At 42.5% G+C, this 27,459-nt stretch overlaps 2 protein-coding genes across 6 annotated transcripts in view; one reads left to right on the top strand and one right to left on the bottom strand.

Moving 5' to 3' along the window:
* KCTD1 (potassium channel tetramerization domain containing 1) overlaps positions 1-27,459 on the bottom strand; it is a 142,096-nt gene that overhangs the window by 71,171 nt on the left and 43,466 nt on the right. For 2 of the 5 annotated variants that reach the window (XM_054018450.1, XM_054018452.1), the window contains exon 1: positions 19,070-19,205. The exons of 1 other annotated variant lie outside the window; for it this stretch is intronic. Coding sequence is in view for 1 of the 4 variants with exons in the window: in XM_054018449.1 (XP_053874424.1) it covers positions 16,669-18,504 (1,836 nt within the window). In the remaining 3 variants the exon portion in view is untranslated. Of the gene's footprint in view, positions 1-16,668; positions 18,515-18,771; positions 18,825-19,069; positions 19,206-27,459 lie in introns of those variants that run through there. 2 more of the 5 variants (XM_054018453.1, XM_054018449.1) reach the window with 2 other exon arrangements.
* LOC128831739 (translation initiation factor IF-2-like) lies at positions 18,540-22,329 on the top strand. Its single transcript, XM_054018454.1, has 2 exons — positions 18,540-18,908; positions 22,191-22,329. The coding sequence occupies exons 1-2, from the start codon at positions 18,540-18,542 to the stop codon at positions 22,290-22,292; spliced, it is 471 nt and encodes a 156-aa protein (XP_053874429.1). The 3' UTR covers positions 22,293-22,329.

Below are 27,459 nucleotides of genomic sequence, written 5' to 3'. Positions count from 1 at the left end.
AGTGGAAACAGGCCAACTGATTTATGAGGACTTGTATCGACAAAACCAAAAGTTTTTGATTCACTTGTATGATGAATGGCCCTTTTATCTTCTCCACATGGGGAATTCAGCATGTAACCTTACATTTAAATAGTTACATTTATCTGAAGGTCAGTACTCAGCTCCCTTCAAGGGAAGGGGTAACTAATTCAAGAAGTTATCTTAAATTTGATATTCCGTTAAGCAAATCACATTTTCCTCAATGTTCAATAGCAAGATATCCAATTACTCAATTTTGTACACCTAGATCTGTAACAATGTGGCTCTAAATTACCACAAACTATTAACTGAAACAGTAACAGCAAAAGGTGTAGGCCAGAGTTCTCAAACTGGGGGTCAGAATCCCTCAGGGGGTCATGAGGTTACATGGGGGGGTCGTGAGCTGTCAACCTCCACCCCAAACCGCGCTTTGCCTCCAGCATTTATAATGGTGTTAAATATATTTAAAAAGTGTTTTTAATTTATGAAGGGGGTTGCACTACGGGATCACCAGTTAAAAAAAAAAAGCTTGAGAGCCACTGGTATAGGCCCTTAAATATTTATTTAATTACTTAAAGTAGTACATAGAACTATATATTTAGTTCAAATTCTATAAGCTTTATATATGTAATGAACAGAGGGCAGACACGCATCACATAAAAAACATCTTAAGTCTAGCATTTTAATTTCTTTAGTCACCTTCCACATTAAATATTTTCAGAAATATTCTAGGACACATATGAAGCTATAGCAACATCCGCAACTAAATGCATGGTCGTATGCAACATAAAACTAAATGCTATTTCTTCCCCTACTCCAACTATATAGCTTGGGAAAGGGAGAGGAAGATGTGCAGTTTGTATTTCTGTAATAAGAGTTTGTTAAAGAGAAAGCAGTCATGAAGGAATGCAAGCTCCTAAATATCATTTGAATCCAGCTGCAAACAACGCAGCAGTGTGTTACTCAAAAAGGCTGGTCAAAACATTACTCCAAGTGAATAAATGTTCTTGATATGGTAAATTCAGCACAGGATAATCTACCTTTAAAAGAATCACACCAATCAATTGAGAAGTGTCCTTTGGAGGGCAATTTTGATAGTGTATTGACCACCACACTTACGTTAAGTCTCAATCATGTAATATTAAATAATGAAGATTAGTGTTCTTATGTTTTAGTATAGTACCTCTTCTTCTGATATAACATCAGAAACTGTTTCCCCATTAAATACTTACATTATTCTTTTAAACGCAAGTTATATAAGACTGTATAAACAAACAGTAAGATCTTCCCCCCATAGACTATGTGCCAACATAATTATGTAATACAATGCGCAAGGTTTATATACCCCAGATGGAACTCATTAAGGCCAAGTTTTTTGTTTTTGTTTTTTTTTTAAACTAATGGTTTATCTGGAATTTTGAAATCACCAAGAACTGCACTTGAAATTACAAACACACTGAAATAAGTAGATCTGTTCTAATTCATCCTGCATTATTTCAGTGCAAGTCTGTGCATCCTATTTCTATTTATGTTACACCGATTCCTCCCCACACCGCAAGTTAAGGGCACTTATTTGTGACAGTCAATCCAATTAAACTTTTCATTGCAATGCATTGTTACAAATAAGCCACATCCACTGTTGGCAAAAAAAGATGCTACTCCATTAAAATTGATGCATAAACACAATTTTAAGTGGCAAGAAGATTGGAAAAATATAAATAGGAAAATATTTTGAAGGAACCATGGATACTGTTCCCTAACTAAAGATCTAGACAGAAGCCCAGTTTTAAGCACCACTGAGATCCACAAACTCCCTGCTTGGCTATTGGATTCCTAATGGCCAGGAATCCCATTACCAATCTCTCAGACCAGCAGTTCTCAACTGGGGGTCTAGGGCCCCCTTTGGGGCTGTGAACAGGTTTCAGGGGGTCCACCAAGCAGGGTCACCATTAGACTCACTGGGACCCAGGGTAGAAAGCTGAAGCCGGAGCCCTTCCGCAGCAGGGCTGAAACCGAACCCCACGCCCAAACAACTTAGCTTCATTGGGCCTCCTCCTTTGGCATGGGGCCACGGGCAATTGCCCTGCTTGATACCCTCTAAAGCTGGCTCTGGCTTTTATATGCCGAAACAGTTGTTGTGGCACAGGTGGGCTGTGGAATTTTTATAGCATGTTGGGGGGCCTCAGAAAGAAAAAGGTTGATAACCCCTGTTTTAGACCACATGGATTATTCCAACTTCACCCCAAACACTTTTATTTCCTGCTTCTATGAGAAACTCCTACTTTAATCCTAAAGCATTAAAAAAACCAATGCTTTTACTACATTGTTCACTCTAGTGACAAACAATGCAAAACTCAGCCACTTTTATAGCTTATCATAAAATTTTTAAACTCTATTTCCTATCACAACTAAATGGCCTCTTCTACAGCAGGAGTTCTCAACCTTTGTGTTTCTGAGCCCCCTCCCCCTCAAACATGCTATAAAAACTCCACTGCCCGCTTATGTCACAACAGTTTTTCTGCATATAAAAGCCAGGACCAGCATTAGTGGGTAGCAAACAGGGCAACTGCCCGGGGCCCCATGTCACAGAGGGCACTGTGAAGCGAAATTGCTCAGGCTTCAACTTCAGCCCCGAGTAGCAGGGCTTGGCACCCCGGGCTACAGCCCCATGCAGCAGGACTTCTGCTTTCTGTCACGGGCCTCAGAAAGTCTAATGCCGTCCCTGCTTGATGGACCCCCTGAAACCTGCTCACGGCGCCCTCCTGGTTGAGAACCACTATTCTACAGTGACACCCTATCATTTTGCCAAAACACAGTACACTTGTTTTACATGACTTTACACACCATTAGCATATGGCTACCAGATCATAATTACGGTCTGATTTATTACAAACTGTAAATTAAAAACAAACAAAAAACAAATCACACCTTGCTTCAATTGCACTTGTAAAATGAGAGTTTAAAAATACATTGAGTCATGCTCTATCTTTGCTTATGGTATGGAGGTAAGTGTGATTTATAATGAATTTTTATTAAGGACTACAAGCTTGAGAAGATTTCTCATAAAGGAGATAAAAGGAGGGTTAGTTCAGAGTTTAAGAAATGATTTACAAATAAATTATTGGAATAAGATTTATACATTATATAGTAGTTACCCTTTTAAAAATAATCAGTTTGATAAAAATATTTTATCAAAGATACCACTGTACCAACTGGAAACTAATATTTCCTTAATTCTAAGGCTCTGAGTTTGCTTCTCAAGGTACAAATAATCAGAACTCTATATTTAATAACATAATGTACCACTGAAGCATGCAAAGTTGCCACATACCATATAATTGAATGCACAATGAAAATACTGCCTTAAGACAGAATAGCTAGAATACAAAAGAGTTTCTAGAAATATAAGCATTAGAAGGAATAATCTAACAATAACATTAGCATTTCACTAAGAGACACTGGAAGGTGTTTCACTAAAAAAAGGTGAGCGCTCAAAGAAATGTGCATATCTTCCTTTTCCTTAACACCACTGACTCCATCAATCCTGCCCCCACCATACTGTCCCCAACATACAACCCCCCCACACACAAAACAAGTGAAAGAGTTTGTTCAGCAATCCAGAAGGAATAAGGCTTACTCTGAAACCAGGAAATCACTGGGTTCTTTTCAGGAATTTTACGAAGCAGCTTGAAGAGTAATGGAGTAGATCACAGTTTATACAGTAGTTTGATTAAAAACATGTTTCCCCTATTTCCTTAAGGAGTTTAAATTAGATGTGCATGAGAAACTGATCCAGACACTACTTCACAGGAGATATTGCGAGTAGCTTAGGGAAATTAGTTTACTGTGCTTTAGAAGTAAAAACAGTGTTATCCTTAATTGCCACAAACTACATTATTGAAAATTGATTTCTTATTTTTCCGGCACTTATTCAAGAGCCCAGATTTGAAATAAAACTTTGAAATAAAAACTTTATGGTGATCGATTGGTTTAATTTCAGCTTTGTTTCAGGTAGGAGAAGACACTCCTTCAACCACACTTTCACATGGACGATAGGAACCCAATATTTCAGTTGGTTTTGTGACAGCATCTCTTAACTGCTTTGATAGCTGAAGGAAATAAATCAAATGCAAAACCTATTTCAAGTAATCAATTCACTGTTCTTTTGATTTTCCTCTTATGCCTCCACCTTAAAGACAACAATTTGCTCTCTTTCTCCTTCCTCACAACCCATTGCTTATCTTTAAATCTTCTCCATACCTTTGTTTCAGTCTCTGCTCAGTTTATATTTGGCTGATTCACACACTTCCCTTCTCTCTTTTCTGGTTACCTTTCTCCTATTATACTCTCACCTCCTCCAACATCACACTTGCACAGATACTCCAGCACATGGTGCTCAACCACAGGACTGTTTTTATGGTTTTTGGGGTAGCCAGTGACCCAATTCTTGTTATCTAATTTAAAATAAAGGGGATGGAGGTTGGAGAAGGAAGAGCAGGAAGGAAATCACAATGACAAAAACCTCAGCTTTATTTACTGGATTTGTATACATGTGGAAGGTTATTTCAGAGAAAGAAATCTGAGATTAGCATGGAGACTAAGGATACGTCTCCATTCAGGGCTGGCTCTAGCCTTTGTGCTGCCCCAAGTGGTGAAGCGGGAAAAAAAAAAAAGCCAATCGGCAGCACTTCGGCAGCAGCTCAATCGTGCCGCTTCATTCTTCTGCGGCAATTCGGCGGCGGGTCCTTCGCTTCCTCTCTTCCTCTTCGGCGGCACTTCAAAGAGGAACAGAGGGATCCGCCACCGAAGACCTGGACGTGCCACCCCTTTCCATTGGCCGCCCCAAGCACCTGCTTCCTTCGCTAGTGCCGGCCCTACTACGCTGCATTTTTAAATCCACATCAGCAAATCTCAGAGCCCAGATCTACAGACTTGGGCTCACAGAGATCACACTACAGCACTAAAGCCAGTTCTGTAGATGTTGTGGTCAGGCAAGGAAGACCACCCCCTCCCTGGGCTCCACTAGCCCAAGCTGCAGCTTCTACACTGCTGTTTTTAGTGTTGGAGTGCCAGCCCAAGTTTGCAGACCTGGGCTCTTACACTCTGCCATGGGTTTGAAAATGTAGTGTAGACATATCCTAAAGGGCCTCAAAATTCAAAAAGAAGAACAGGAGTACTTGTGGCACCTTAGAGACTAACAAATTTATTAGAGCATAAGCTTTCGTGGACTACAGCCCACTTCTTCGGATGCATATAGAATGGAACATATATTGAGCTCAATATATGTTCCATTCTATATGCATCCGAAGAAGTGGGCTGTAGTCCACGAAAGCTTATGCTCTAATAAATTTGTTAGTCTCTAAGGTGCCACAAGTACTCCTGTTCTTCTTTTTGCGGATACAGACTAACACGGCTGCTACTCTGAAACCTGTCAAAATTCAAAAGAACCAAGATCTACAGGCTCCATAACCTTTAATATAGTGTCACAGAGTTTGGGTCAACATTTGCACTTCTAATATTTCTACTTGTTTATGTGAGCCAGAACAAAATCAAGATCATGCTGCAGTGCTATAAGAGAAAGACACAGCTAGAAGTAGTAAAAATGTACGTCACTGAACTAGGCAAAAACTACTACATAGGAGGAGCATATATTGTAAATTGAATAATAAGATGCTATTGTTGTGGAGTTAGTGTAGCTATGGTCAAAAAACTAACAATTTGTGACTGTCTCCATCTCCCTATTAAACCTTAGCTGCAGATTTCCTAGTTTTGTTATCAAGGTCATGGACATCGCAACCCACATAAACAAGGTTTGAAAGAAACATTCCCCTTCTTTATGGTACTTCAAATATTTGGATAGAGAAGTATGTCCAACCACCAAATTAGCAGTGGAAGTTGGGGGAGGATTTTTAAACAATGATTTGGGCATAGTCTAGTGTAATATCTGATACATCATTTGCGGAACAACTGCATTCTACCCTTGCAGGAGAACAGACTTCACCTGATGGCTCTGTACCTCTAAATACTATGATTCTAAAATCTCTAAAACAACTGGAATAGTATGTAAAACCAGCTGAAATTTTACACAGTCAAATACTGTGCATCACTGTATCAATTATTACAAATTCTGTGTTCAGTGTGTCAGGTCTGGGACACCTTTTGTATTTATAACACTGCATGTACCCATTAATTGTCAGGAAGTGAGTATATTTATAGAAATTTAACATTACTATAACTATTCATTTGTCTCAGTTTATATTTTGAATAAACTGACCAGGCTACAGTCACATTTTAAAAGGGTTCCCCTTAGCTGTGTTATTAACACCATGTTCCTGACCTGAATACAAAAAAAATTAAAAAACTGTTATTTCTGCTATGTTCCTACTCTTTGCAATTCACTTAAAGTATATTTTTAGTTCCATACACCAGCACAATGTTTGGGTTTAAATAATTAGTGAAAACATTTCTATTTAATATAAGATTTAGTAACATTTTGAAATATTTCTAGTTTTAGGTCCAAGCTACTTGATAACAGCAAGTGGGTAATAGCCTATTTTGACAAATTACATTCTTACTCAGCTATAATGAACCTGGGACACTTCTTAGCTGCTCCTCAACATTCTCTGATTTAGACAATTTTACAAAACGCTTTAGAATTAATGAAACAGCTTATGTTTAAAGTGCTTTTAATGGAAACAGTCATAACAAATGTAATCAGCGAGTGTCAAACTGTACCCAAGGCTCATTTTGGAGAGAGATATCAATACAACATATGACCAGACAACTGAATGTTTTAATTTGAGGAAGTATATTTTTGGCCAAGTCGACAAAATTAAGAGAGCGCTTTTTAAAAATAATGCATTATTTATGCTGGATATCCAATAGAAGGGGACTTCTAATGGTTTTTGAAGAGATAAAAATATAAGACTGCTTTAAAAATGTACTGAATGCTCAAAAATAAAAAAAAAATCCAACAAAAACAAAAAACCTAGGACGAAGAGAAGGAAGCTTTCAGCATGTGTTAAAGAAGTGTCAGATTGGAAGTTCTGTTTATTCACAAAAAAATTCCTTGGCTATACTACAAATACCACTTTGGATTACCGGAATTGAACATCTTAAAAATCTAATTTGTTTTATCACTAGATCTACTATTGACAAAGACAGTGACATGAAAAAAGGTAATAAAGCAGAGTAGTTAGTTTCATTTTTATTTATAACGGATATCTGGAAAATTTTACTTGTAGGATCTTGGGCACCATGTTGCAATGTTTGGGTTGCAACCACTAATGGAGAATGTTCATTTTAAATGTTTCCATTGGAATTATTAAATAAAATAAAATTAACTCATGGAAACACTGGCCTTCAGTTTGACAAAAAGCTTAGTTTTTACATAGCTGTAGGGCCAATTTAGCTTCACAGGGTCCCTTTAACTTCAAAAAGGGACTTTTCATCATCTTGCAGCCCTGTTTTTGCTGGCTACTATTTGGTGCAACCTCACAGCACGTGTTCTGTTGGTGATATCACACTCAGTATAGAACCCCATTGTAAACAAAGTGTGTTCTTATATACAATAATGCTTTAGTGTCTAAAAATTTAGGGTTTGCAATATAGATATTTTTTAAAAGTCTTTGAAGCCCGTGAAATAGTAATCAGAAAATACTTAGTTATGGGCCTGCTTCAGTGCACAGCAGAGTCCTTGTAGAGTAGGACATCACCAGCAGAACACATGCAGTAGTGTCACCAACTAAAAGCCAACAAAAATAAAAATGCAAGATATGTTAAATGTAATGCCCCCATTTCTTTGGTAATTTGGCACATTACATTTAAGTCTTTTTAATTTTTATACTCCAAAACAATCTCTGCAAGTCATCTTTTGTCTTCAAATTCTTTATAAAAAGGTCTATTGGAAATGTAGGAGAGGAAAAAAAAAAAAAGTCAGTTATAAACCTGTTATGGGTTCTAGACAGCGCATCTACAAGCAAATTTTAATCAAGACAGAGGATACATTATAATAAAAATTCTTGTACCAAGATCACAATCACAGTTCAATGAATCAAGTTTAAACTAATAATAAAAATCTTTCCAAAAAAAGGTCCCTATAAAAAGTGAGATCTTGCGTCTATTACGAACTTTTTAAACAGTAGAATTTCTAAGCCAATGACTTGCAATGAATGGCAGATTCAACAGCGATGGGCACTGAAGAAAAAACAAACCTTAATTTTCCATATCAACATATCAAATATTCATAAAATTCAAGAGCTGAATGATTAGAGACAAAGGAGAACCCTTAAACAGGTAACTAATTTACACACACATTATATATACACACATATACATATACACACACACACAAATTATATATATGCCATTCAGTGCCTTTGATTCTTTAGCCTGTGGGGTTGTCTACTATGACAGCTAAGCCCCCATCTATACTTTCCAACTCATCTGCAGAACTATCACTACTAGATGCCACCTCCCCAAACTAGGTTTCCTTCTAATTATGCATCAAGACTGTATGTGATAATTACAGCACTTACCGTCACTTACACATTGCTAAATAGCATGTGATCCTTCCCTTGTATTACAGCAAGCACATGAAAAGTAGCTATTTGTCCCTTATTAAAGAGGTGAAGGAAGGAAGGAAACTACAGTACTTATCCTATATATGAAATACAGCGAAGGCTGGGAGAGAGGAAGGTTAGGTGTAAAACAACCCAAACAAAAACAGATCATCCCAGCTGAATTAAGTTCTTGACAACACTGAAAAGTGAAACCCTCTGTTTAGGCAAAGGTTTGGCTGAGCACATCACATTCCACATCCAAAAACAAAAACTACCATGATAGGAAGATCAGAGCTCACAACGCTTCTTTCCCAGATTCTCTCTCTCTATAACCCTGCCATAACACTTGGTAATCTACCCATTGATAACAATGGGTATCACCAATAGGGAAGTTTCCTGTTCTAGAGGATGCTTTGATAACCCTTAACTACCGCAACAGGTACTCATGTGCATGGATAGCTTACTAATGAAATTAGATGCCTCCCCTCCCCCCGCATCAATAACTCAAACCCAAGCTTCCTGTTAGACAGCACAGAATGCTATCCATGTAAGATTCCAATATTCTTTAGCCTAGCTCTAGCAATTCAAGACCAAACAACAAAAATTTGACAAACTGTTCTTCATTCAGACCCACTGTGCTTTGTTACCATTTTAAGCCACACTGTAAGAGCATATATTTAACATCATCACACAAAGTAAACATTCATAAAGGTAGTATAAACTTAAGGATAGAATGCCACTGAAAGTTATGGAGATATCCTATTTGGAATTTCTCCACAAACTCTTAAGGATTCTGAATAGGGAAGAGTGATCATGCACAGATTAAATGTAAACATCTTAAAACATGTTGAGGTTATAGATGCACATAAACAAGTTATGTTGTGATTCTCACCGAAATTGTGGTTCAGCCCCCATGTGGATAAGCAGTAGTGTGTGTACTGGAGGGAGGAGATGAAGCCTTACTAGCGAAAGGTTAAAACCAGAAATTCCCTTCCACATGAACCCTTGTGTCTTGTCTCCCACCTATAGAATACCTCCTATCAGAGAGCACTGCCCTTCTCCAAACAGACTGCAGAGCTCCAAACTTTGGACACCTGTCCCCCACCATAGGATCAGCAGGAGAAACTTCACTCTTATCCTCATAGCTGCTCAGTACTGAAAAGCTACACTCAAATGTTCTTCCCTCCCCCCCACAAGCTACCAGGAGAGGAGGTTGGGAAGAAAACACAATTGTTTCCTTCCTGTACCACATAAGGATTTTTTGGGTTTAGTGTCATCAGGGAAGTGAGTTCCCTTCCTCCAAAGTTGTGTGTTGTATTTTCTTTTAATAAATAAAAGATTATGATATAGCACATGACAGCTCTGGTTGCTGAAAGGAAATAAAGTTATTTTCTAATTAGTGATTTAATCTTTAACAAAGATGAAGTATTAGTTTCCCTTATTTTTAGAAAGAGGGACTGCAATTGAACTAAAGGTGCAATGTGAAATTGAACTGTATTTTCATATGTTTATATGGTCAACATGTAATTCACATAAACATGGAATGTCTATTTATCTGTCTTGATTACAAAAATGCACAGCTGCAAATATGTGCCCGTGTGTATTACGAGCACCATGTCTTGGTACTCACAAAGTTTAGTGGAAAGTTATATACTCCATATGTAGAAAAGGAGTTCAGTTATTTCTAAAACTAAAAATTGCATTCAAACACATTAAAGGTACTTGCCTTCATTAAGAATTAAGTGCTTAGAACATTTGAAGTTTCAGATTAATTTGTTTGAGTTGTCAGAGTGCAAAGATGCATACGAGATTGTAAAAAACATGAAAGAGGTGTTTTTTTCATATGGATAGCTGAAAAACAACCAAATGGGATTATATATGTCTCATGTCTGCCCACTATTCCCCCAAAAGTTACATATAGATTGTATTAGCATAAAAAAAAATCTCAGGAAAAAGAGTGCCCCTCAACCATAATTATATACATTTGCGATCACTAATAAATCTATTTTAGATCAGACAATTCTGTTACTGATATTTATTCATTGAATCCAAAACACGATATATATATAAAAAAAATTAACTGGCACAAAGATATTTGTTACCATATCCTTAATTATTTCCCTTTTTTTGGGGGGGGGGGGGGGGGGAGGGGGAGAATATGTGCTTCTGAAACAACAGAAAGGCAAAAAAGGACACCTGGAAGAGAGATGATGAACAAAAGGTCTTCTAAAGTCACTGAAAATCTACAACATAGCTAATTAGGTTCCAGCTTCTAACACAATAGTGGGTGTACCATGGTCTGTTATCAAGTATATAGCCAAGGGCACCAGACAATACAACCCTACATTCAATTTAATTACAGCCCATGGCTTTTGCAGAAGTGGTGTGTTTCAAAGGGTTTAAGCACTCATTTATTTCTAGACCTACATGAAATAAGGCAGCTCACTGTCATACAGACTCACCAATTAGACTGAACAGTTTCTGATCTCTTGCTCTCTGGAAGGAGAACAGTGGGCAACGAGAAGCCTTTTACAGCACAATCCCACAAGCTTTTTAAAAAGCTTTCAGCTTCCTGTAACATTAAAAGTTTGTGCATTTCAGCTTTGATGTTCATAGAACAAGAGTACTGACTTAATCATTTCAGATTCCGTAGAATACTAAAAAAAGCTTTGTCGATGCAACACTCCAGTCATGATGCTCTTTTCTTTCCTTGATTGTATCAAAAAGGTCATCTGTCTGATTTATACGAAATTGATTTCTTGTTGCTTCTTATCAAAGTCTTCTGAAGGCTTGCCCCATGAAAGTCTACAATAGTTCATTTTGACCAAACGGCATGATGCAATTAGCAGAAAAGCCTGGTCAACCCCTCATCAGTAACTCATACTTTTAACAGGGCTGTTGATTAAATTGCAGTTAACTCACGCGATTAACTAAAAAAAATTAATCACTATTAATCGCACTGTTAAACAATAGAATACCAATTGAAATTTATTAAATATTTTTGGATGTTTTTCTACATTTTCAAATATATCTATTTAAATTACAACACATTACAAAGTGTGTAGTGCTCATTTTATATTATTTTTGATTACAAATACTTTCACTGTAAAAAATGATAAACAAAAGAAATAGTATTTTTCAATTCAGCTCCTACAAGTCCTGCAGTGCAATCTCAATCATGAAAGTGCAACTTACAAATGTAGGGTTTTTTTGTTATAGAACTGCACTCAAAAACAATGTAAAACTGTAGAGCCTACAAATCCACTCAGTCCTACTTCTTGTTCAGCCAATCGCTAAGAGAAACATGAGTCTGACAAAGTAGGTATTCACCCACGAAAGCTTATGCTTCAATACGTCTGTTAGTCTATAAGGTGCCACAGGACTCTGTCGCTTTTTACAGATCCAGACTAACAAGGCTAGCCGTCTGATAAGAGAAACAAGTTTGTTTACATTTACGGGAGATAATGCTGCCCACTTAATTAGTCACCTGAAAGTGGAAAAAAAAATGCATTAAATAAATTTGTGACTGAACTCCTTGGGGGAGAATTGTATATCCCCTGCAAGTAAAACCGAGCATTCTGCCATATATTCCATGTTATAGCAGTCTTGGATGATGACCCAGCACATGTTGTTCGTTTTACAACACTTTCACTGCAAATTTGACAAAAACTCAAAGAAGATACCAATGTGAGATTTCTAAAGACAGCTACAGCACTCGACCCAAGATTTAAGAATCTGAAGTGCCTTCCAAAATCTGAGAGGGACGACGTGTGGAGCATGCTTTTAGAAGTCTTAAAAGAGCAACGTTTTGATGCGGAAATTACAGAACCCAAACCACCAAAAAAGAAAATCAACCTTCTGCTGGTGGCATCTGACTCAGATGATGAACATGAACTCTCTCTCTCACACACACACACACACACACACACACCCAACATGTTATTTGCCAATCACCCTTCACCCTGTTTTTGTGTTCCTGCCTTTGAAGCATGAGTCTTTTTCTTTGGGGGGGGGGGGGGCGGGGAGAGATATTAAAGTAGTGCCTGGAGTCCCAGTCCCATTGTGCTACGCACTATATGAACATATACCAAAGCAAGAGCCCTGCTCTGAAGAGTCTACATTCTAAGTAAATTTGTCATATATGCTTGTACAGCACCAAGCACTAGGCTTTGGTTTTACTATGGTACAAACACAAATTTTAAAGCAAACAGAATTATTTTTCCAGTTTTATAGTAATGTTATATTTCTAGTTTCAAGAATTAAACCAAGCAGAAAAGGTCGTACCGCAAAACGAACCAAAACTCCAGACAGTCTTATCAGCTGTGTCTGCTGCATACTTAAGGAGATAAAGTACTTTTTTTTCCCCACCTCTTGCCTTTTCAAAACTTGAAATCAGAACCAGCTTTCTAATTCTGTCAGCATATGGCTTTTCTTTGAAGCATTTAAGGCAATGAAAACTCACATGCCCTGTAACAGAAAGCTGGCCCTGGTTTCAACTTCGAAAGCCTGAGAAACACTTGCAACATAGAGTGATGACAAATGCAAACACTGCTCATGCTTTAACTATTTTAAGTTTGGTAGGTATATATTTTGATATTTATGGAATTCTTCAGAAGTACCTAGAACACAATTATGCTACAGAACCACCATAGCAGAAGCTTTTTCTGAAACAATGGGTAGTTTTTTTCCCCCTGGCAGAAGCCGGTCTGTTTTCTTAGACTTATTTTTGGCTATAACAACTGTACTAAGTTCAGTATGTATCAAGTCTATAAATCTCAACAGCTACCACATTACAACATCAAAAGCTTAAAAACTTCAGCTATTATTCATCTTTCAATAATACTAGATATGAACAACGGCTAAATTACATCCCTCTGTCATCAACTTCAGCTGAAGTACTGTTGTTAGTGGCAGGAAAATTGCTACACTTCAGAGCAAATAAGGACTGAAGGGAAGGTGGTAGCACGATGGTGCAGTACTGTATGTTTAAAATATACTGTATAATGTCTCTCAGGACTGCAACCTAAAGCAATAGCTGGATCAAAATGTGTCAAGATGAACACTTAATGTACCTTTCCCTGGCTCAGGAGGAGGCTTCTACAGCAGTTCTGCAAACAGAGCTAAAAGACATCTCAGGGTTAAGAAGATGAAGCAGCAATGATAATCCATAAAATCAATACCCTTCTCAAACGCTCAACTAAATAAATTAAATAAATCCAGTTTAATACTTTTGTTTCACTCCTCTTTTATAACTTGCTTAAAGTCACTAACGCTATGAAAAATGTACATATACACAGGTGTAAACACACTATGTAACCCAGTTTTCATGGTGGGCCAGATTCTGCCACTTATTCACACTGAGTCGTTCCTTATGCCATTAGGGAGGCAGAATCTGTCCCTTTATGAATAAACTCATAATAGAGGTCAATAAAAACACCAGTCTGCAATTGTCAAGTTGACAAATATTACTGATTTCTTGATAACAATGGACTTCAGTATCACACTGCTTGAGGAGATCTACTCAGTTAATAAGGCCTAGAAAGTCTTTTTTATAAGCAATAACGATGAAGGGCCAGGGCATTTCCTGGGGATTAATGACCAGCTGGGAGAGCTGATGGCTTGAAGCAATGCCTCGGGCCATTAACCCAAGCCAGTCATTAATTTCCCCAGGAAATGCCCTGGACCTTGATCATTATAGCTATATTATACAAAAGGTAGCTAAAGGAGAAAAAGTTTAACATTGATTTTCTATTTAAAAATGGAAAAAAAAAATCTATCCTACATTTATAAAGCAAAGATATTTTCATTCTGTGATATGTCCCATAAGAAAAAAAATGCACTTCTGTTCCAACTGATGCTGGAATGAGCAGTTAACTTCCCCCAAGTATCAGTAAAGATTTAAATTAATCAGTTTTGTAAAGAAAGCAAAATTAGTCTTTTCTTCAGAAGAGAGTGTGTAGTTTGTTCACCATTAAATGAGCTAAACAAAGATGAATTGAATGTTCCCATATAATTACATCAAAATTCACGCTAACATTGTCACTGAGTGCTCATTTTCTTTCTTGATAAGGTCAAGAAAGAAAACATCCTGTGTCTCTTAAAATCTACTTTATATATTTATGTCTTAATAGCCTTGCTTTTTGTCTGCAATTGTCATTGGTATTAAAAAAAGATAACAGAGCACTTAAAGTTTACCTAAGGAGAAGTTTATGTAAGCATTATAATAAGTAGTAGAAATTTCAAGGTAAGGCCTGGTATCAAACCATACAGTATTATGACTCAAGGAGAACTACATTAACTAAGACGAATAAAGTGGCCCATCTTGATTAAAGTAAAAGTGTGTTTATTCATACACATCTGTCTGTCAAGCCTTATTCCCTTTGTCTCTTCCTTACTCACATACACTGAGCTATTCTAAACTAAAATACTTTAAAGTTTTAAAATCTCTTTCCAAGTCATAAGCCAATGAATGGGTAAGTTTATGGTTAAAAATATAGTGAATAGAGTTAGTTTATATCTGAAATAATAAGCTAGAACAAAAACACTATCTGCTTATAATCAACCCTCTAAGCTATTCAAAGACACCAGATATACACAGCAGGAGATCAAACTACAGTACTGCACTCACGTAACCAAAACCCCCATTAGTAAGGAGAGGTCACATGTATTTTAGACAACATAAATACTATAATTCACAGAAAGATTCTTTTTTCAATTAGCCTTCAGGCTAGTTGATTAGCTGGCAAACTGTTTGAAAGGGTCAGTTTGCCCAGAACTGGTATATCCACTTTGGAAACCGCTCAGGCATGTCATATACCTGTGTTCACTGAACAGTGCTCTTTCAGGCCTATGACAGATGATTATTGCTTGACCACCAGAATGTCAGAGGGTTTTTTGTAATCACCTACTGCAGCTAGCATTAAAAGTATTGCCCGAAACACGGAGTGCAACATAACTGAAGAAAGTTTTACAGATTTAGTTAGAATGAATTCCTATTTTCAACTCAACAGTAAAAGTGCTCTTCAGTATCTCTTTTAATTAAGTGTCCTAAGGTAACTTTGGGTTTAAACACACCAAATAAATAAATCAATAAATAAATGGGAAAGGATTGGGGGAAGGGTGCATGTGTGCAGGTGGAAAGGTTGTTGATGCATACACCAAGACCTATACCTATTCAATGTTTTTGACAAGGCTACTTTGCTTATATGAAACATACCTACCCAATCTGATCTCATTCCACAGCTACACTATGGCTAACTCAAGGAATTATGCTGTTACTATATATTTTGACATTATAGGACACGGTCTATTTTGATGCAATGATAACTAATGCAACTGTGCAAATAAAGCCAATTTACTTTTTTTAAAGAATGGTTGCCAGGAAACAGAGCTATTTTAATAAATACACAAGATGAATGCAATTGTCAATTAACTCTCTTGAGAACTTCTACAGTTTAAAATTACACCCTCCTTACTAAGGTGTAATTGAGTATTTTCTTGGCTGTTTCCTGCATTTATGAGGTTATTTAAACAACTCATTAGCACATCAAGAACACCATGCATGCTAATTATCTTTCAAATTCTTATTTAATATTTTGACTTTATTTACATAACTCACTTCTACTGTAAAAAGAAAACAGGAGCCTGCACAGTCCATTTACTAAGCCTATTGTTCTGGGAACACAATTCTAAACTTTTGCTTAGCAGTGATTTGGGATTTCATACTTCCTTCTTCTCACAAAGTGATTAACACTAAGCTTGCTCTAAGTCACAGAGAGCCCAAACTTGCAGCTAACACCAGTGCAGTTACTTAGAGAGCTCCGGGGGGGCGGGGGGAGGGAGGGAGAAAGCACGGAAGTTTAGTAACTTGCAACAAGACTATTTCATGCCTGTACAGTGAGACTTGCACTAGAGGGCCAAAGAGGCAGCAGCTGCCTGTCTGAAGTGTGGCCGCTCTGGGACTGCTCCCAGGGTGTGCACTGTGCTTTGGTCCTTGCAAGGGGGTCTGGTGTTGGCTGGAGCAGGCGGGGGAGGGTTTGGGAAGCGAAGAGGGGGTTGTGTATAGAGATGGGTCGGGTTTTCTTGTTACCTGTGTGGGGGAAACAATAGCAGGTGAAACTACTGTGGGTGAGTTGGTGCTTCTGTGCCCATTGGCTTCGGGGAGGAGGAGAGGCAGGGGGTCGTGTTTCACTGACACCACCACCACGGAGGCAGCGGCAGTAGCAGCGTCCAGGGGCTCGGCGGGGCGGAGGCAGAGTCTTTTGGGGGACGAGGAGGGGCCGCAAGCATCCCCCCCGGCCACGGCCGCCCCAGTGTACACCGCCTCGTAGAGGGAGCGCTTGACCGGGGTCACAGCGGCCGCTTCTGCCTTCACGTGGGGGACGTCGCTGTCTTTGGGGAGGATGTAGGTGTTGGCTGGGGCGGGCGGGGGCCGGTGCCGGTGCCCGCCGTTGAGGATGGCCTGGGCGGCGGGGTAGCAGCCCCCTGCCGCCCCGGCGGGGTGCGGGTGGTGCCCGCCCAGCTTGGTGCCGATGCCGGCGATGCTGTTGAGGGTGGCGATGGAGACGGCGCCGATGCAGTGATTGGTGTAGGTCTTGGAGAGCTTGGCCGCCTTGGAGAGCATCTGCATGCGGGTGCCCAGCAGGTTCTTGCCGATGGCCTTGTTCTCGTACCAGGTGACATCGCCCTCGCTGCAGTGGTCCCGCGGCCGCTGGAAGAAGGCCTTGCAGAGCGGGTTGCGCTTGGCCAGGTACTTGACGAAGCTGGAGTAGGGGCAGAACTCGGTGCCCGTCTCGTACATGCGGGGCAGGTTCTCCTCGTCGCTGCTCTCCGCCCGCTTCTTGCTCCAAGAGGAGGAGCGCGACTTGTGGTAGGGCCCCAGGGACTTGAAGTAGACGAACTTGCGGCCGTCCTCGTCCATGGCCAGCCCGAAGGAGTCCTCCTCCAGCTCGCGCTGGTTCTCGCGGCCCCGCGTGCAAAAGTACATGCAGGTCTCGAACCAGACCTTGTTGAGCAGCCCGAAGGGGCTCTGCGTGCTGAACACGCTGCAGGTGTACAGCTTGCGAAGGTCCGCCCGCGTGATGGCTTGTTTCTGCACCACCGGCCCCGCGCCCTGCTCCTCCAGCTTGCGGATCACCGCCGCCAGCGTCAGGTTGGCGGCGCGCAGCTCCGGGTCCTTGGTCAGGTCCAGGGTGCGGCAGTAGGGCGGCTCGTTGAGGTAGCGGTTGAGGGAGCTGCGGATGCTGATGAGCGAGGACTTGGAGTAGAGCTGGCCGCTCTTGGAGCGGGCCTCGGCGTAGAAGGAGCGCAGCACCCGGCACAGCGCCCCCTTGTCCATGGTCTCGAAGTCCGGGCTCTGGGACTTCTCGCTCAGGTACTCCCGGAAGATGCGCACCGCGTAGCGGGTGGCCAGCCGGGTGTTCTCGCTCAGCCGGGCCCGCTCGGGGCGCTGCAGCAGCAGGTCGGTCTCCGGGTCCGAGTCCTCCGCGCCCCGGGCGCTAGCGGGGACTGGGGCGCCCCCAACTGCTGCTGCCCCGATGCCGCCGCCACAGCCGCCTCCAAGGCGGCCGCCACCGCCGCCGCAAGAGGAGTCCAGCCCGCCGCTGCCCCGGTCCATACTGATCATAAGGACCGGCTCGGGCTCCAGCGGCTCCTCCTCGCCGTCCCACTCCAGCCCCATTTCCTCCTCCTCCTCCTCCTCCTCGTCCAGTAGCAGGAGCCCCCCATCGGCGCCGTCCTCCTCGTCCCCCGTTATCTGCACCTCCTGGATCTCATCGTCGTCCTCCCCGTCCTCGTCCTCCCCCGCGCTGCAGTAGTGGTGGGGGCGGTGGGTGCCGCCGCGGCCCGGCGGCCGGTCCCCCCCATTGTTCTCCCCGCCGCCGCTGCCGGTGTTCCAGTCGCCGCCGCTGCCAGGCATTCTCGCCATATTGCCGTCTCCCTGCCAGTCCTCGGGCAGGGCGCATGCGCTATATTGGACCGCAGCGCTGGAGAGCTTTTGTGTTTAATGACCTTCAGCTACCGGGAGGCAAAGCTGGGCTCTTAAAGGGGCCGCGCGCTCCCAGCGGCGGCGGGGGCTGTCGCGCGGCGGGAGAGGGAAAGGAGAGCGCGGCGAGGCATGCGGCGGTGCGCGGTAGGGGGGGACGCCAGCGGAGCGAGCGCCGGCCTCAGCACCCAGGCTGCGGGAGCTACTTACCCTCACTCCCTGCCGGGGCCAGCCCGCGGGCACTAAGTGATGCCTGGAGAGCAGCACAGCAGCCCCCCGCCCCTCATCGCCCCCCAGAGCCCGGGGATCCCGCCCCGTGCTGGGCGCTGGAGCAGCCTCTCGAGCGGGTAAGGAAGGGAGAGCGCGGGGCAGCCCGTTCCCCCCGGCCCCGTGGTGCAGCGAGAGCGGCAGCAGGTGAGACACAGGGGCGCAGGCACCGCACACGGGCGGCTCGGCTCCTCCCTACCTCGCCGCTCTAGCAAGCCCCCAGCAGCAGCGTGTAACTCACTCTCGGACTCCGGCAGGAGTGAAACTTCGTGTCATCACTTCAGCCTGGCTCCCCGTTACCCTCGGTGCCGCATCGGACCAGGCTCGGGTTCCTTGACACTACAGCGGCCGGGGAGCAGAGGCCCGGCTGTCTAGGCAGTAGGTACAGGTCCCGCTCAAAGTCCTTTCCTAGACCGATCTGCTCTCCCCCCACTGCTAGCTAAAAACCGACTCGCAGCCTTGCTGTGTCGGGCTTTGCAAACAGCCCGCTTGTTTCCTGCCTTGTTGTTAAGAAACCAGCAAGTAGCACAGGAAGCCGCCGGGGCTAGGAAAACCCACACAACACTCCGCAGGCAACGAGGCAGTCCAGATCTATCCGGACCGCAGGGACAGGCAGCTGCACATACGCAAAGCGCCGCGCTAGCTTTGCTGAGCACAGGCACCAACATTTTCCTAGACTGCAGCTTTGCAAAAAGCCTTAAACTTATTTTTAGCTTCATCATTTTAAAACTAGATCCCACAGTGGCAAAATCCAACAGTTTGGAACCCTCTAAGCAGCTCCGAGTCATGCTCCGTTTCCCATTTCGATCATTCGTTTCCTTCTGATGACATTCTGAGGATTTCACAAACTTATCTCCGTGTTATTCTGATCATTTTCCTCCCTTCCTCTCACTTTTTTCCTACATTGTAAGCTTTCAAAAACTTAGTCAAAGCAGCACGAAAACATACGCAGCGTCTTCTTTTTACAACTCTCCCCCCTCCCCCCAAACAATATAGAAAGGAAGTGATCAGAAACTTTAAACACCATCACTACTTAATATCACAAATCTGGCTAGATTGATTGAGGTTTACTCGGTGCTTTTGCTCCTCCCCTATCCTCCTCACTGACCAAAATACTCTTCCCCCACCCTTTTCTGTAGTTGGTGTATTTTCAGCTAGAACAAAGGTGGGAAGGAATCATGTGAAGACACAGACCAGTCAGAACAAGTACCAGAATACCCCAGCTATGATTAATAGTTAAAAGGGGAGTCTGTGGATATTGTGATCCACAAAAGGTGATGGAAAGTTATTGACATTCCCCAAGTGAATTTTGTTTTTATAATAAGGGGTTGGTTGTAGAGCAGTTTTGTTAAACTGGATCACCTCTTTCCGAGATGGCACAAATGTCACAAAGAACCCATAGCACATTTTAACTCTAATAATAAGTTTCATTTGTTTTAAAATGCCCACCTCAGTCTATGTGCAAGAGTCTATCACCCTGTTGGCTTACCATTAATAATCCTCTCTTTTATAAACAGGTAATGGCTGGAGCCATGGTAGGGGGCAGTTTATATGGAGTTCAGTTCTGCAGTACAATGATCCATAAAAACTATGGATGAATAATACAAAGCTAGTCTAAGAGGGAAAATTTGAAGGGGGGAGTGCACATTCTTTAGTAATCTTATTGGAGAAGAATGATAGCAATCCTACCTCTCTTGAGAAGAAGGCCTCTGCTTCTATCTATATATGGCTCACCTATAAGTAACTACAGTATAAAGTGTGATCATATTTTGACAAGGGACTTGGTAAAAGCAGGATCTGGAGGGTTCTACATGTAGTGTGTCAATTTCCAGATCAGAAGTTCTGAGTTTACAGGTGTGTGTTTTTGTTTGTTTGTTTTTAAACCTACCAGCTTTGAAAGCCAAGATGGTGTTTTGTGTGTGCTTCACCACCAGAAAGAGAGTCAGTAGGCCAAATGATGCTTCCAGTTACAGTTGTGCATGTGTATCGCCTTCACTTGGGCTGCATAGATAAAACAGAGGGCATAATTTGAACAAAATTGAGATCCTATTGTAGGGCTACCTGTCTGACTTAGTTAACAGTTCTGTTGATCAGTCACAAAAAAATCCAATTTTTTCTTATGCTGCCATGTTTTTGCAGTAATGAGAGGAAAAATTAAAATAAATAAAAACATCAGAGAAACTGAATACTCAGAGAAAGCAGATCTGCCTAATAAAGTTTTGCCATTTTTGGTCACTTTTTAGACTACAAATTCACTTTTACAGCCTTTTTAGCCTTGGTTCTATTTCACTGCATGTAACATACATTTATATTAGAAAATTACTGTGGGATGAGGGCTCCCCCCAAAAAGATTACCATTATTATATTCTCAGAACAGAACTCTCTTTATGCTCAATGGAAAGCTGCTTTTCAGAGCACCCTCCCAAAATAAAAAAATAAATTATTTGCACCTCCACTAACAGGTTAGTTACACCCATGTATGGCACAGTTCAGTTTATATTTCATCAGTAAGAATTTTCTAACACCATTCAGCTAAATATTTGTAGGCAAAGCTTGATATTTCTCACTATACTATGAAGTTCAAATAGGATAGCATGTTCTTGATATAGATTCAGATTCAATACAAATTTAAGTTCCTCCTCCACTCCACCTCTAGTACTGTGGGAGTTTTGTTGGCTGTTGAACAGTTTGTGGCTATTTTTTGTCAGACAGGTGATTTCTTGATATAGTTTTATAAATTGAAAAATATTTGCCCTAAGCTGCTACTATGGGCAGTCATTGCACCTGAAATCAATCTTAATTGCAAAATTGATGGTTGGTGATTAAAGCGGGTATACTAATCTGTAGGAAATTCTTTAATGCTGAGAACCAAGGACTTTTACTCTTTAAGCCTTCTAGAACAATTTTCAGTTTAGGTAATCCATATGAGTCACAGACCAGACAGCCAGTTATTTTACACAAGGCTAAGCTTCAGTTCAGTATAGCCACTCGAGGAGGAACATATACATGAAGCTCACCCAAGCGATAGCACTCTTTCTGCTGCACTAAAATTATTAACGGTAATTGCAATAGAGACAAATTAGTATGTAGAATAGATGTACAAATTTTAGAACAGATTAGACAAATTTGAAATAAGCACAACATGATGCTTCAGAAAAAGTGCTTAACTACCATGCCCAAAATATAATTGAAAGGAGTATTGTGTTACACCAGAGTAATTACACAGGAGTCAAAGAAGTTACTGTGCTTGCACTAATGCAACTGAGCAGAGTATTAAAGGCAGTCATCATATAGGGAGATTTTTTTTTTCTATCCAAATAATCTCCTGATAGAAAGTTATTTGTATCATCTTCTATTTGCAGCCCAGTCCTGAGCCAGAATCTACGAGACTGTACACAGAGGAGGACTTTAAGTCAGAACAGACATTTACAAAGCTGAGAGACTATGCTGTGGATAAGACCTGAAAGACAATGAGAAATTCTTCACCTTGGGGGGGGGGGGGGGGGAAATCAATCTCAAGGGCTAGTGATCTGTGAGTGTCTTAGAGTTTATTTCTAAATGTAATTCCCATATGTGCTAAAAACGATTAGCTAATTAACAATTGACTTCCATTTTTAAAAATTGTTGCTTTTATTGTATAGGAGGATCACAGAAAACATGAACGCATGTATCTAAAAAAATTCAGTACCCCTGAGGGCAAAAGGAAATAAAACTTATTTTTAAAATTTAAAAAAAGAAAAGCCATCAGCTTGACAGCTTCTGTGTCTGGGTGTTCTTTCAATCATTGATTCCTGATTACAGGAAATCTACAACCTTGAGAGACCTGGAGTTGCATGTGGAGTCAAGTACATAATGAGTAAGTAAGTAAAAGAACTTTGAGTGAGGTTGGAGAGGAGAAAGGACACACCAGGCAACCTTAATATAAACATCACTATATATTCTAGACACCTCAAACAGGAGGGAATTTAGAGAACAAAAATAGTTTACAATGGATTGTAATTGGGGAGAAATTAACAGTTCATCTTGAATATCAGGTAAGAAGTCTTCCTGGAGGTGAGACTTAGCCTGCACAGGTGTATCCCAAAAGAACTGGAAACCCTATTGCTCAAGACATTTAAAACTAGTTTGGACTGTAGAGAATAAATTCTACATTGCTCAACCTCTTTGCCAAAGTCATCTAATTCTAACTGTCATGGTATTACTTAAACCCTAATCAACACATCTACTCCACCTTCCATGGAGCTCAAAACCCCAGTTCTGCAATGAGCAAGGAGAATAGGCCCAAGTCCTACAATGTTCAAACATAAGCCCTGTGCACACTGATAAAATAATGTATATTCCAAGCAGTATTAAACACATTTTAACTAACAGGATGTTAAACACCAAGTAACACTATCAACGTACCTGCCCCATTGATGTTCACCACTGGCCTCAGTTTCCCTCCCCCCCCCCCCCCAATCCCCTTAAGTATTCATATGCCACAGAACTAGTATTCCAAATTAGGACCTCCCCTCTGGGTTCTGATTTATTAATGGTTTTACACTAAAGGTATTCAACTCTTTACCCTTGTATCCAGCTCCCCAGCCCTTTGAGGCCTTTTATCACAGCTTCCCGCTAGTCTTGCTCCTGTCCCGATCCCTCTGCACAGGCAGCTCACCAGTTCCACAGAGCTGCCTGGGGAAGAAATCCTTTTGAAGGCTGCTGTGAAAAGCCCCACACCAGATCTTTCCAGTTCCTAATCTCCTTCAACCTGAACTCAGTCTACTTCTCATATAGTCCTTGTAGGTAGTCACCGGTCCCCATTATTCTTCCTGGTCATGTGTCCCTTCTAGTCAGGTGCTTCATGGGGATTTCCCCCAAGAGCTAAAAATACCCAGAAGTCCATCCTTAAAAGGTCAAGTGGTGTAATGGACATGCTAAGCCTATTTGAGCCCTCTGTAGTGGGCAGAGCCCAGAAGGGGATTCCATTTATGAAAACACCAACATTTTCCCCCTTAACAGAGGCTAGGGAGAAACAGAACACAAGGGTCACCTAAGTGGCTTGTGGAAATGAAGAACAAAACCAGAGTGGGGGTGAGGAGATCAGGGTTCAGAATGAGGGATTTGGAAGGGGTCATTGAGAAGACACCCACTATTAAGAAAAAAAAAAAAGGTGCCATCGAATACCACCCAGAGGAGCGATCCAACAAGTGTAAAGGGTTAGGTCCCTCCTGCTGCACTGAGAAATGGCTGTTTTGGAAAGTGCTAAAATGACCCTATTTAATCCTTGAGAAGAAGTGGGTTCCTCCCAGAAAAAACAAATGATCATCCCTGAAGGGAAGGAAGAGGTTGCAAAAAACACAAAAACAAAACAAGGATCAACTACATATGGGGGACAAATAATGCAAAAACAGAGATGGGAGTGAGGAAACAGAGTAAAAACAAGGAATTCAGAGGACACTGAACAAAGAACCACAATGCCCACCACTCGGAGAACAAGTCCTACGAGTCAGTGGATGCCACCCAGTCGACCCAGAGAAACTCTGATTGAATATATGAACAAACAGGTGACAGAAAATAGGCCCCACAGTCACAGATAATCCACCTCCTTCCTAGCTTCCTCTTCCTGGATTAATAGGAGGTCATCTTGGACAATGCTAGAAGCAGAGTGATGAAGTCTCTGGACTTTGTGGGACCACAGATAGGATGTACATAAATAAAAAGGGGTGAGGGGATATGCAGCAAAACTTTAATAAAAGATTGTGGAAGAGGCAGAAAAGGGCCTGCAAACTGGCCCACTGTGGGTATGTATACTCCAGAGTCTCCCTCTGACTGCAAAAAGGCCAAGTGTTGAGGACTCCATGAACCATACCAAAAACACATCCATGGTCACAGCTCCATGGAACAGCTACCAACCCATATTCCTGGCAGGCTATGGAACGAAGGTGAAATGCAAGCTGGCTCACCATGGAGCCTCTCCTTTGGAAGGTAGTAACAGGTCCGGTCACTAGGCATCTGGGTGGGGTAGGAGGGTGAGGAAATGGATGCTATGGAACACGACCATGTGCATAGAGTGGTTTAGGAGGCATGGTTCATTGACAGACTGTCTGGATGTCATTAAGCCAGCTCTGATAGGGCGCTGGATGGAGCCAGTGGAACAGGCACAATGTGATGTGTTTACGCAATAGAGCAATGGCTTTCAAACTTGTTTTCTGGAGACCCAGCTGAAGAAAATTGTTGATGCCCGTGACCCAACGGAGCTGGGGATGAGGGGCTTGGAGTGTGGGAGGGGGCTCTGGGCTGGGGCAGCAGGTTGGGGTGCAGGAGGGGATCAGGGCTCTGGACTGAGGGTGCAGGTTCTGGGGTGGGGCCAGGCATGAAGGGTTTGGGATGCAGGAAGGGGCTCTGAGTTTGAGGGGGGGGGGGAGGGACTCAGGGTTGGGGCAAGGGGTTGTGGCATGGACTTACCTCCGGCGGCTTCCGGTCAGCGGAGCAGCTGAGGTGCAGAGGCACTGCGTCCTGGAAGCAGCCAGCAGCAGGTCTGGCTCCTAGGCGGAGGTGGGAGCAGCATGCAGAGCCCTGTGCCCCCCACCTAAGAGGCCCACTTCTGAGGCACAGCGCGGTGTCGGAACAGGTAGGGACTAGCCTCCCTTAGCTGGGCAACACCACCGATGGGATTTAACAGCCCGGTCAGCGGTGCTGACCAGAGCAGCCGTGACCCATGCCTTCCATTCTGTGACCCAGTACTGAGTCGTGACCCACAGTTTGAAAGCCACTGGTCTACACATTTAACATTGAGAGAGTTAAAAGTGTTGTGATTAAAAAAAAAAAAAAAAAAAAAAAATTAAGACCTTTTGATGCTCCTATTTTCAGCTGCAAAAGAAGGGGATGCATTTTTGCTCCCAAAAATACAGAAGAGCTATACTCTCAGGTCTCTTGAGCCATTTGAAGTAATGTTTTATTGGTGCATTCCCATTTATAGAAGTTTTAGCAGCTTTTTCAGAAGTTGTTTGAGGTTACTATGGAATGCATTATTATTTAACGTTTAAGTAAATATTAATGTTTCAGCTTATTTTTCTTTGATTCTGTGATGTTGACTGCAATTTAAAACAGCTAGCTGGTTTCTAGTATATGATAAGGGTTTGTTTAGTGTAGTAATTGTAAAATGGTTGTCTTTGTTTTGTAGTGCACTTTAGGAGTTCCTTTTGTGGTGTCATTGTTGTGAGGAGTGCACCACTAAGTAGGGTTGCCAACTTTCTAGTCACAAAACCAAACACCCTAGCCCCGCCCTTTCCCCAAGCCCACACCCCTGCCCTGCCCCAGGCCCCACCCCCATTGACTATATTTCCCCTCCCTCAGTGGCTCGCTCTTCCCCACCCTCACTCACTTTCACTGGGCTGGGGCACGGGGTTGGGGTGTGGGAGGGGGTGAGGGCTCTAACTGGGGGAGTGTGGGCTCCAGGGTGGGGCCAGAACTGAGGGGCTTAGGGTGCAGGAGGGGGCTCCCGCTGGGGATAAAGGGTTTGTGGTGCAGGAGGGGGCTCCAGGCTGAGGGATTTGGAATGTGGGAGGGGGCTGTGGGTTGAGGCAGGGGGTTGGGGTGCAGGAGAGGGTGCAGGGCTGGGGGTTAGGACTCGTGGTTGGGGTGCGGGCTTACCTCAGGCAGCTCCCAGTTAGCAGTGCATTGAGGCTAAGGCAGGCTTCCTGCCTGTCCTGGCACCACGCTGGGCCCTGGAAGCGGCCAGCAGCAGGTCCAGGTTGGGGGGGGGGGAGGGGCAGGAGGCACTGCGTGCTGCTCTTGCCCACAGGCGCGCGCACACGCGCATGCACATGCACACTCTCTCTCTCTCTCACTCAGTGCAGCCAATGGGAATGCAGAGCCATGTGCGTGCTCCGCCTCCCCCCCCCCCGCCTAGGATCCGGACCTGCTGGCCGCTTCGGGGGCACAGTGCAGTGCCAGGAAAGGTTGGTACTGGCCTTCCTTAGCCCTGCAGCACTGCCAACCAGACTTTTAATGGCCCCGTCAGCAGTGCCGACTGGAGCCGCCAGGGTCCCTTTTCAACCGGGCATTCCAGGCAAAAACCAGACACCTGGCAACCCTACCACTAAGTGTCTGTCTCTCTGGGTAAAAACGGTGGGTTTTTCCAATCAAATTGGAATTGGAAAAGGTACAGAAAAGAGACAAATAATTAGGAATATGGAATAGCTTTCATATGAGGAGAGAATAATAAGACTGGGACTTTTCAACTTGGAAAAGAGATGACTAAGGGGGGGAATATGATAGAGGTCTATAAAATCATGACTGGTGTGGAGAAAGTAAATAAGGAAGTGTTATTTACTCCTTCTCATAACACAAGAGCTAGAGGTCACCAAATGAAATTAATAGGTAGCAGGTTTAAACACACACAAAAGGAAGTATTTTTCCACACACACACACACACACACACACTATCTGTGGAACTCTTTGCCAGAGGATGTTGTGAAAGCCAAGACTATAATGGGCTTTAAAAAAAAAAGAAAGAAAGAAAGAAAAGAAACCGGATAAGTTCCTGGAAGATAGGTCCATCAATGGCTATTAGCCAGGACGAGGAGAGATGGTGTCCCTAGCCTCGGTTTGCCAGAAGCTGGGAATGGATAGTTTGATAACCACCTA

Source organism: Malaclemys terrapin, chromosome 2, assembly GCF_027887155.1.
Source record: "Malaclemys terrapin pileata isolate rMalTer1 chromosome 2, rMalTer1.hap1, whole genome shotgun sequence".
Classification (NCBI taxonomy): Eukaryota; Metazoa; Chordata; order Testudines; family Emydidae; genus Malaclemys; species Malaclemys terrapin.
This window is presented reverse-complemented; position numbering and strand designations above follow the sequence as displayed.